Here is a 12,238-nt window from a genome sequence, read left to right on the forward strand (position 1 = left end):
ACCTACCTTCCTCCGCGCGGGCACGCTGTGTGGCTCCGCCATGTCGGCGGCGCCCGGGCCGAGGTGGGCCGCCGCACACATGTGCAGACCCGCTTGCGGCCGCCGGGCACATGCGCGGCCGTGCAGTCTGGCTAGCAGGGCCCCGCCGGCAACCAGCGGGATGCACGCCGGGGCTCCGCTGGCCCCCTGTAAAACGGAGAATCACCCCGGACCTTTGAGGAAAAAGCCCGGAGTGATTCTCACCCGTTTTCCGGCGGGCGTGGGGACTTAGTCCCCAGAAGGGAGAATCCCACCCAGGCTTCCTACAGTGCAGAAGGAGCCCGTTCAGCTCCGACCCTCTGAAAGAGCACCCTACCTCAGCACACTCCCCCTCCCTATCCCCGTAATCCCACCTAACCTGCACACCTTTGGACGCTTCGGGGCAACTTAGCATGGCCAGTCCACCTAACTTGCACCGGAGCACTCTTACCTAGGCCCAATCCCCGTAACCCCACCCAACCTGCACATCAATAACTGGAGTTGGAGGATTGTGGGCAGGAAGGATTCTCTCTCCCCCACTCCCCCACCCAACCCTAGCTGCCTAACTTTAAAATGTGCCTTGCTGTGGTCTCAGGGCGTCCCGGACGTCCTTGACAAACCCATGACCTTTCTTGAAGGCGCCGCCAGGATCAGTAAAACCTGTTGTAGGGAGATTGTCAAAGCAGGAAGACGCCTTTTGGCAGGCACTTGGGACGAGGTAACTGACACCCCACACATGGAAATAGTTAGCGACTGGGAAAGAAAATCGCTACAATTCGCCGCTGCGGCTGCACCGCATGCGAGAAACAATTTGAAGTCAGGGAGGTTCCCTTCTGCCAAAACACCGCCCTTAATTCATTTCAGTCGTCCTGGCAGGGTTTGAGGGAATTCTTTCTGTCTGCCTTTAGCCGATGGGATTGATTTTGTCGACAGGGTCACCCCGTGTCGTACAACAGCTGTGAGGGAGATGGAAAATAAACTACAATGATTCAGGAAGTGAAGTATTTTTGAAAGTTGTTACTTGCTGAAGGGAATGGGCTGGCCTCAGCTTTTTATTTATTTTCGGATTTAATTGAAGGGGGGGGTTCTCAGTCTTCTTGCTACAGTCTTCTCCACTTCCCTGGGTATAGACAAGCAGCCGAGCGTTGGGAGAGGATTGACATGAGGATGATGTGTGGGGTTTGCTTTGTGCTGTGTAGTCTGTGTTTGCTCAGCACAGAGGCAGCCGGGCCCAACTCCCACCCTGGGCAAGGGGAGGTGCCCCTAGAGAGTAACACCCTGACCCGGGAGCTCAGCGTGCCTGAGCTGGACGAGTATGAGTACTACGCTGAGCCCGGGGACTATGAAGATGAGGAGGACCACCCAGCGGAGGTGGGCAAGGGGCGCCTCCCAGCCCCCAGGAGCTGGGATTCCCTGCGGAGGAGATTCAGGGGCAAATCCCGGCTCCAGCGCCTGGCCCTGCTCAACACCGACTTCGCCTTCAGCTTCTACCGGAGCCTGGCCAGGTCCCAGCCAGCGGCCGACAACCTGGTCTTCTCCCCCTTCGGCCTCTCCAGCCTGATGGCCATGGTGGTGGCGGGGGCTGGGAACGGGACCCGGGAGCAGATCTCTCGGGCTCTGGGCTTTAATATGTTCATGGCCAGCCAGCCTGGGGGGGAGGAGATGCTGCTACATGACATCTTCCACAAACTCAACCACCGGCTCTACAAGCACCACTTCGGCTACCGGCTCAAAGGCTCCTCTGGCATCTACATCAGGGGTGGGCTGGAGGTCAGGAAGACCTTCGAGGAGGGCTTGAGACATTACTACGGGGCCCAGGCCCAGTCGGTGGACTTCCTGGACCCGCAAACAGTGGCCAAGTTCAACCGGCTCATTTCAAAAGCCACCAAGGGCAAGCTTCAGGATGTGGTAGAGGACATTGACCCCCAGACGGTGATGCTCATCTATCAGGCTCTCCACTTCAAAGGTCAGTGTTGCAGGACACATGCCGTTGAATGAGACATAGGTATACAGGTACATTCTATACATTGGGCCAGGATTGGCTGGCAAAGACATAGGTAGGCCGATGCTGTCACGGGTGTTCATGTGTAAATGCTACTGGTTTCCGCTGCTAGTTCCGCTAGATGGCACCTCGCTATTTGCCTCTGAAACGCTCTGAATGACATCTAGCTACTGTGTCACGCGGAATGCACAGAAACTCAATTCGCGACAGAAAGCCAACTCTCGTCCATCCCAGTGTGTGCACATTTGAACGACGAGACAAGTGCTAATTGCTGCCAACCAAACCTCCCTGACAACTGCAGATGAACGATTACATCTGTCCAGTTTCATTCTTTCAGGTTTTAATTGCCGGACATTTTTCAAAAATGTCACATTTTTTTAACTTTTCCATTCCATTTTAACTTCTTTCTACCTCTTAATCCAGTCGTTCTCTCTATTTCTCTCTCTGTATCTGACTTGACATTGAATTCATCCACTTTAATTTACGCTTTCTTCTCCGTCCCTACACTGTTAATTTCACAATCCTTCAATCCTGATTAAGGAGCTACAGTTACTTGCTCGGAGCTTCCAGATGCCCTGTTTTTCTCACTGTGATGTTATCAGCTTGTACTTGCAAGAACTTGCCATGTAAGGTCAACACTAACTAATGGCAGACGCTATTACATGCCCTGCCACGGCAAATTATGGCCCATTATTAAAAAGGCATGCAGCAAGATTGCTGGATCCTGAGTAAATGTATTACACCGTGTCGTGTGACATTTCCAAGAGGTACAATGGCATATTAGTGTTCCAATATGCTGCGCCCCGTGGCAGTATGTGGGGTTCTGTCTGCAATGAATCGCGTGCCAAGCAGGAGCCAGACATTTTAGTCACAGGGAAAAGGTGGGGTGAGGACTGAGTAGAAATTGTGAAACAGGAGGCATTTCAAGATATTTAGCAACTTTGCCTGTCTATTCTCTTGGAGTACAAAAAGACCTAAAAGTGGGGTGTCATCTGACTAACATAATCAAACACAGCTCAATCAAACCATTGAACACTCGCCTCAACACATCTGCTGCTGAAGGGTTTCCTGCATAATTTTGTCACCTCCAGACTAACTATTCCAATGTTCTCTTGGCAAACTCCCATTCTCCACCATCCATAAACTTGAGCTCAACTCTACAGGTACCCAAGTCCCACTTACCCATCATCCCTGTGCTCAGTGACCCACATCAGCTGCCAGTCCCTGAATGCCTCTAATCTAAAATTCACTTCTTTGTTGCTTCAACCTGTTTGTGGTCTCACCTTTTCATATTTCTGCACCTTCAACCAGTCCTGTAACTTCCGGGAACTTTTTGCTCCTGCACCATCTCTTATGCATATGCCCACATCATTCAGTCCAATATTGGGGACTCAGCTACTTAAGCCATAAACTCTGAGATTCCCTCGCTAAACCAATCCATGTCTCTCTCCTCCTTTAAGATGCTCCTTAAGTTTTTAATCATTGCTCTGAATACTCGTTCTTTGGCTTGATATAAATTTTTGTCTAATTATGTCCTTGTCGGATGCCTTGTGACTGTTGAACCTAATTTATTAATCAAGCTTTCGGTTACCTGCCCTAATGTAACCTCAGTACTGCACGGCAGCTCTGTGTCAATTATTTTGTCATAGAAGGCATCTCTCACAGAATCCCTACAGTAAATACCTACAGTGCAGAAGGAGGCCATTTGGCCCATCTGGTCTGCACCGACCACCTGAAAGAGATCCCTACCTAGCCCCTCTCATCTGCCCGCTCTGCCCTATCCCAGTAACCCCATAACCTGCCTGCAGATGCCTGGACACTATTTAGCAATTCAGCATGGCCAATCTACCTGACCCGCACATCTTTGGACTGTGGGAGGATACCGGAGCATCCGGAGGAAACCCACACAGACAGTGACCCCAGGCCGGAATTGAACCTGGGTCCCTAGTGCCGTGAGGCAGCAGTGCGAACCACCGTGCCGCCCTCATTTTATCTGATGATATTCTTGCAAGCGCATTGTGAAGCTCTACTGTCCACTACATTCTGCCATATGTCTGCTGCATCTCAGTTGAGTGTTTAAGACATAAGGCACTGGGTAGGCTGATGCTGCCGTGCGGTACTGAGGGAGTGCTGCACTGTTGAAAGTGCTGACTCTCAGATGAAATGTCTGCCCCTCAGATGAATATAAACAATCCCACGGTACTGTTTCAGAAAAGAGCTGCGAGCTATCCCTAATTCCAGCCCCATATTTATTCCCCAAACTCAATTTCAAAACAGATTATTTGGTCATTATTACGTCGCTGTCTGTGGGAGCTTGCTGTGCGCAATTTGGCTTCTCTATTCTTTCATGGGATGTGGGTGTGGCTGGCTCGAGTGAGTGGTTTGCTAGAGACCATTTCAGAGGACAGGTAAGAGTCAACCACACTGCTGTGGATCAGGAGTCACGTGTAGGCCAGACCGGGTAAAGGACGGCAGATTTCCTTCCCTAAAGGACATTAGCGAGCCAGATCACTGTTTAGGACAATCAACTTTGGTTTCACGGTCATCATTAGACTCTTAATTCCAGATATTTATTGAATTCAAATTTCACCATCTGCAATACCTTGCACCTCTGGATTAATATTCCAGTGATGATAGAACATAGAAAAATACAGCACAGAACAGGCCCTTCGGCCCACGATGTTGTGCCGAACCTTTGTCCGAGATTAATCATAGATTATCATTGAATTTACAGTGCAGGAGGAGGCCATTCGGCCCATTGAGTCTGCACCGGCTCTTGGAAAGAGCACCCTACCCATAGCCAACACCTCCACCCAACACTAAGGGCAATTTTGGACATTAAGGGCAATTTATCATGGCCAATCCACCTAACCTGCACATCTTTGGACTGTGGGAGGAAACCGGAGCACCCGGAGGAAACCCACGCAGACACGGGGAGGATGTGCAGACTCCGCACAGACAGTGACCCAAGCCGGAATCGAACCTGGGACCCTGGAGCTGTGAAGCAATTGTGCTATCCACAATGCTACCGTGGTGCCCTTAAGAACAAATAAATCTACACTATATCATTTTACCGTAATCCATGTACCTATCCAATAGCTGCTTGAAGGTCCCTAATGTTTCCGACTCAACTACTTCCACAGGCAGTGCATTCCATGCCCCCACTACTCTCTGGGTAAAGAACCTACCTCTGACATCCCCCCTATATCTTCCACCATTCACCTTAAATTTATGTCCCCTTGTAATGGTTTGTTCCACCCACTGAAAAAGTCTCTGACTGTCTACTCTATCTATTCCCCTGATCATCTTATAAACCTCTATCAAGTCGCCCCTCATCCTTCTCTGTTCTAATGAGAAAAGGCCTAGCACCCTCAACCCTTCCTCGTAAGACCTACTCTCCATCCCAGGCAACATCCTGGTAAATCTCCTTTGCACCTTTTCCAAAGCTTCCACATCCTTCCTAAAATGAGGCGACCAGAACTGTACACAGTACTCCAAATGTGGCCTTACCAAAGTTTTGTACAGCTGCATCATCACCTCACGGCTCTTAAATTCAATCCCTCTGTTAATGGACGCTAGCACACCATAGGCCTTCTTTACAGCTCTATCCACTTGAGTGGCAACTTTCAAAGATGTATGAACATAGACCTCAAGATCTCTCTGCTCCTCCACATTGCCAAGAACTCTACCGTTAACCCTGTATTCCGCTTTCATATTTGTCCTTCCAAAATGGACAACCTCACACTTTTCAGGGTTAAATTCCATCTGCCACTTCTCAGCCCAGCTCTGCATCCTATCTATGTCTCTTTGCAGCCGACAACAGCCCTCCTCACTATCCACAACTCCACCAATCTTCGATTCATCTGCAAATTTACTGACCCACCCTTCAACTCCTTCATCCAAGTCATTAATGAAAATCACAAACAGCAGAGGACCCAGAACTGATCCCTGCGGTACGCCACTGGTAACTGGGATCCAGGCTGAATATTTGCCATCTACCACCACTCTCTGACTTCTATCGGTTAGCCAGTTCGTTATCCAACTGGCCAAATTTCCCACTATCCCATGCCTCCTTACTTTCTGCAGAAGTCTACCATGGGGAACCTTATCAAATGCCTTACTAAAATCCATGTACACTACATCCACTGCTTTACCTTCATCCACATGCTTGGTCACCTCCTCAAAGAATTCAATAAGACTTGTAAGGCAAGACCTACCCCTCACAAATCCGTGCTGACTATCCCTAATCAAGCAGTGTTTTTCCAGATGCTCAGAAATCCTATCCTTCAGTACCCTTTCCATGACTTTGCCAACCACCGAAGTAAGACTAACTGGCCTGTAATTCCCAGGGTTATCCCTATTCCCTTTTTTGAACAGGGGCACGACATTCGCCACACTCCAATCCACTGGTACCACCCCTGTTGACAGTGAGGACGAAAAGATCATTGCCAACGGCTCTGCAATTTCATCTCTTGCTTCCCATAGAATCCTTGGATATATCCCGTCAGGCCCGGGGGACTTGTCTATCCTCAAGTTTTTCAAAATGCCCAACACATCTTCCTAACAAGTATTTCCTCGAGCTTACCAGTCTGTTTCACACTGTCCTCTCCAACAATATGGCCCCTCTCATTTGTAAATACAGAAGAAAAGTACTCGTTTAAGACCTCTCCTATCTCTTCAGACTCCATACACAATCTCCCGCTACTGTCCTTGATCGGACCTACCCTCGCTCTAGTCATTCTCATATTTCTCACATATGTGTAAAATGCCTTGGGGTTTTCCTTGATCCTACCCGCCAAAGATTGTTCATGCCCTCTCTTAGCTCTCCTAATCCCTTTCTTCAGTTCCCTCCTGGCTATCTTGTATCCCTCCAATGCCCTGTCTGAACCTTGTTTCCTCAGCCTTACATAAGTCACCTTTTTCCGCTTAACAAGACATTCAACCTCTCTTGTCAACCATGGTTCCCTCATTCGACCATCTCTTCCCTGCCTGACAGGGACATACATATCAAGGACACGTAGTACCTGTTCCTTGAACAAGTTCCACATTTCACTTGTGTCTTTCCCTGACAGCCTATGTTCCCAACTTATGCACTTCAATTCTTGTCTGACAACATCGTATTTACCCTTCCCCCAATTGTAAACCTTGCCCTGTTGCACGCACCTATCCCTCTCCATTACTAAAGTGAAAGTCACAGAATTGTGGTCACTATCTCCAAAATGCTCCCCCACTAACAAATCTATCACTTGCCCTGGTTCATTACCAAGTACTAAATCCAATATTGCCCCTCCTCTGGTCAGACAATCTACATACTGTGTTAGAAAAGCTTCCTGGACACACTGCACAAACACCACCCCATCCAAACTATTTGATCTAATACCACGAGGTCCCTGCCTCCATCTCCCCCGCTACCAGCTCCTACACTTCAAATGTATTTAATTGGCTGCAAAGAGTCTTGAGATCGCGAAAGCTGTTATAAAAAATTCAAACAAAAGAACAAAGAACAAAGAAATGTACAGCACAGGAACAGGCCCTTCGGCCCTCCAAGCCCGTGCCGACCATACTGCCCGACTAAACTACAATCTTCTACACTTCCTGGGTCCGTATCCTTCTATTCCCATCCTATTCATATATTTGTCAAGATGCCCCTTAAATGTCCCTATCGTCCCTGCCTCCACTACCTCCTCCGGTAGTGAGTTCCAGGCACCCACTACCCTCTGCGTAAAAAACCTTTCCCTCCTTTCAAGGTACTGCAGAAGTGTCAGTTGTTGTTGTTGTAATATGCATTAGGGAGTGCAGAAGTGGTTCACACGTTGGGGAATGCTTGATATCCAATTTAATCAGAACCGGCCTCCTCACTTCAATTTCACATTTCCTTCACCAACAGAGGAACTGGCTTAACCGAAGGCAGAGTTTTATGTTTCCCCCACCTCCCCAGCAGGTCCGTAGGTGGGTGGTTTGCCCTACAGTTCTTTGGATGGCCTTCCCGCTCTGTTCCCACTCAGCACAACTTTTGGAATTTTACAGCGGGACAGGTGAGGTGCAGGCTCACCCACCCCACCCCCAACCCTCGTCCCATTTCATGCGGCTAATTAGGACCTCTTTTCCCATCATTTCCCACCCAGCCTCAATGATTAATCTGGTGGAAGGGGCCCAGGGACAGGATGGGGTGAGGGGGAAGCCCCTAACGTTGACCCTGCTCAGGCTTCAGGAAGGAAGGAGAGGGGGGTGGGAGTGGGGAAGCACCTTCACCTCCGGCCTCCTTTAGAAATTGGGCACCCTCCTCAAAAGGTCTGGCTGCTGTGGGTGCTTCCTCAGCACCCCCCCCCCCCCCCCCCCCCACACACACACACACAGGCCTCTCCACTAACACACACCCCTCCTCCCCAGGCTTCTCCTACCTATTGCATCCTGAGCCCCCCCCAAATCTTACCCGGTACTGGAATCCTAGCACCGAGGCTCCAGGGACTGCTGCAGTCCCGGTTCTGCTGTAGGGAGTTTCGGTAGGATAAATCTTTCGCCTGTTACTGAAGATTTCCTCAGATGGTGGGAAGGGAAACTCCACCATCGGGAAAAATCCTGGCCTATGGACTGAACAGAGATGCAGGATCTGACACTCAAGTCTGGTTTCACTGGTGTTGTGGGAAACACAAATCTTCAGTCTGCGTTACTGGCTCACTTCAGTTGCAGTGTGATGTGGTCCAGAGGGATCATCAAATAGGAAGAACTGAAACAGAGTATTAATCACAGAAACACAGGCAAGGGAGTAGAGAATACGGCAGCCACACATCAAATGTATCTGTTTAAACTGTAATCTGAGGAACTTGGAAAATTCTGATCATATATTACTACTGGACAGAGTCCAAGTTTCACAGATGTTACTGCAGTATATTTATGTAATGTCTGTCATAAACTGTAGGTTGGACATAAAGTGAGACTTTGAAACTCATTTTTCTTTTTCTTTTCAAGTTCATCCACTCCTCTTGGCTGCGGCTCAGTTGGTAACATGCTGCTCTCTGAGTTACGGAAGTTGTAGGTTTAAGTCCCCACTCCAGAACTTAAGCTCAAAACCCTAGGTTGGCATTCCCAGTGCTGTACTGAGGGAGTACTACACTGGTAGAAGTGCTACCTCTCAGATAAGGCAACTACCCGTTGTAAAACATCCCATAGTACTGTTTTGAAGAAGAGCAGGGGAGTTTTCCCTCCACGCCAGTGTCCTGACCAATATTTGCTCTTCAGTCAATGTCAGGTCATTATCACATTGCTGTTTCTGGGATCTTGCTGTGTGCAACGGCTGCCGCATTTCCCACGTCACACCAGTTGAGCACTTTGCAATGCTGAGGTTGTGAAAGGTGGGATTTTGCGCCGCTTCCCGCCAGCAGGATCATCCGATCCTACCAAAGGCCACCCCTGTGGTGGGTTTCCTTGGTGGCAGGGCGGGTGAGCCACACAAAACACCGTTGTTAGGACTCCCGTACAAGAAGCCCAACAACTTGCAATTTGCAAGACTGTGAGGGAAGACAACTAAACCACAGGAGTGATAACGCTGACCAATAGGTATCTTTCATGCTAAAACAAATTTTAATTTAAACACAGAATTAACCACATTAGCAACACAGTAATATGTTTCAATTAACAGAATAGTTCTTAAATAAAAAGGGAAAAACAAACTTTAACTCCCTATCTCCAACTGCCACAATATATTCCAATTAAACAGTCCAATACAGTTCAAATGCCACTTATAAATAAAGTTAACAATCAGGGTTACTGGATGGCATGGTTGGGGCAGTGGTTAGCACTACTGTTCATGGTGCCAAGGACACGGGTTCGATCCAAGCCCCGGGTCACTGTCCGTGTGGAGTTTGTACATTCTCCACATGCCTGCATGGGTCTCACCCCCATAACCCAAAGATGTGCAGGGTAGGTGGTGGATTGGCCACGCTAAATTGCCCCTTAATTGAAAAAACAAAAATCAGGGTTACTTGCTGTAGACCTTTGGAAAGGAACCATTTCAGGAATCCTGCTACCTTGTCAGACTAAAATCCTCAGGCTAAACAGCCCTGTCTCCTCCCATTAATTTCATCATCTGTATCCCAAGCATAAAGCATTCTCCAGTCTCCTCAACGAAGATGTCCCATAACCTGTTCAGCTAGAACTAAACACAATCCTTCAAAAATTATCTATGCTGCAGGGAACTGGGAACGTCTTAAACATAAACACTATTCCATTAGCCATCTATGTGTAAACAAGTAAATTGTTAAAATCAATGATCAGCTCACCTTTACAAACCCTTGGTCACAGTTTTAGCAGACATACTGCCTGTATTTATTTGTGACATCGAAACAAACCTGTTGGACTTTAACCTGGTGTTGTAAGACTTCGTACTGTGCTCACCCCAGTCCAACGCCGGCATCTCCACATCATGTATTTATTTGGCCCAGGGTTTATAATAACATTACGACAACAAAATATAATCTATAACAATTTCCTACATTCATCACTCTGTAGACATCGGGGGGGGGCCGGAAAATACTGCCAGTGGCCAATGGTGAACTACCGAAAAACATGGGGGAGTGACGGAAAACCTTGCCCTAAGTCCTTCTTTCCAAAGTCGCTGACTCTTCCTCGTTCAATAAATATCAGCAGCTCCCCTCCTTTGGTAGTACTTTTTGCCTGTGACTAGAACATAGAACATAGAACATATAGAACATACAGTGCAGAAGGAGGCCATTCAGCCCATCAAGTCTGCACCGACCCATTTAAGCCCTCACTTCCACCCTATCCCCGTAACCCAATACCCCTCCTAACCTTTTTGGTCACTAAGGGCAATTTATCATGGCCAATCCACCTAACTTGCACGTCTTTTAGACTGTGGGAGGAAACTGGAGCACCCGGAGGAAACCCATGCAGACACGGGGAGAACGAGCAAACTCCACACAGACAGTGACCCAGCGGGGAATCGAACTTGGGACCCTGGCGCTGTGAAGCCACAGTGCTAGCCACTTGTGCTACCGTGCTGCCCTAAAGCTTCCGAAGATTGTTTGTTCAAGTCTAGCCCTAGAAAGTCCCATGCTCAGATACCGAATGCAATACCGAAACTCCCCTGGTATTACATACCTTCTAGAAGGAGAAAGAATACCGATCCTTATTTTCTCTCTTTGCTGAGTCCAAGAACACTAATTATGGTGCCCTGATCTGAATGGCTAATTCAGCATAGACCAGGGATCAAATCTCACCCTCCTGCTCTGCGTAGCTCAGTCCCGCCTCAGACGATGACTTTAATGCGGTAGCTTCATGGGACAGCTTATGATTTTCATTTTCTTTTGGTATAAAGGATTGGAATAGTTTAATTTGTAAATGCAAGTGTTAACAGCGAGAATTGTAGAATTCCATCTTCCAACAACCAATGTGAATAAGCAAACACTGGGGTGGAAAAAAAGATACTTCTAATTCTTGCAAAGGAAAGCCCCAATGGAGACACTTCACCAGATCAGGCTATCCCACATGAAGGGCTGGGGCTTCTTGGATTCTGACACCTTGATGTTGTGCTGTGCGATTATTAGCTTCCACAAGTGAATTACATTCGTGTGCAGTTCCATAGCTTGCTGTTTTAACAGATACTTCAACCTCTGGAGGAAGAATAGCAGGTGGAGGGATTGCATGGGATCACCTTAAGCATTAATAATCCCGCCACATGATTTCAAGGCATGAATGTTTTGAAGCAAGAGGAGATTTAAAAGCAGCGAGGTCAGAGGCAGGCTACGGCCTGCAGAGTGTTCAGCAGCGATTAATTCTGTTGAATTCTTAGACAGCAATACTCTTGAAAAGATGTGTCCTGGCACAGTTTTAATTGGATGTAAACTGGCGATATTCTCGGTTTGCCTGCTATTCAGAGGAGACCTTTTTGAAATATTTACAGAACACTCCCAAACCCTAGTAGCTTCATGGAATGGCCCAGAAAGGGGCCTTTCGGCCCATCGTGTTATGTCAGCTCTTTGCAAAAACTATCCAACTAGTTTCCCCTCCCTTGTACCTTCCCCACAGCCCTGCAATTAGATTTTTCTTTTCAAGTTTATGCCTAATTGCCTTTGCGAGAGTTACCATTGAAATCTGCCATAACCGCTGTTGTGTTCTGCTTCTTCATGTAGCATTAGCTGCTTCCTTGATGGATGCTCTGACAAAGGAAGGTTCAGACTTGGAGATAGGTTTAACACATTT

At 48.0% G+C, this 12,238-nt stretch overlaps 1 protein-coding gene across 1 annotated transcript in view; it reads left to right on the plus strand.

The window, feature by feature from the left end:
• The first annotated feature begins 786 nt into the window (after nt 1-786).
• Nucleotides 787-12,238, plus strand: part of LOC140386949 (heparin cofactor 2-like) — a 40,946-nt gene continuing 29,494 nt past the window's right edge. The window contains exon 1 of the mRNA XM_072469870.1: nt 787-1,984. Within this exon, the coding sequence (XP_072325971.1) occupies nt 1,180-1,984 (805 nt within the window). The 5' untranslated portion in view covers nt 787-1,179. The remainder of the gene's footprint in view (nt 1,985-12,238) is intronic.

This window comes from Scyliorhinus torazame, chromosome 12, assembly GCF_047496885.1.
Source record: "Scyliorhinus torazame isolate Kashiwa2021f chromosome 12, sScyTor2.1, whole genome shotgun sequence".
In the NCBI taxonomy this organism is placed as follows: domain Eukaryota; kingdom Metazoa; phylum Chordata; class Chondrichthyes; order Carcharhiniformes; family Scyliorhinidae; genus Scyliorhinus; species Scyliorhinus torazame.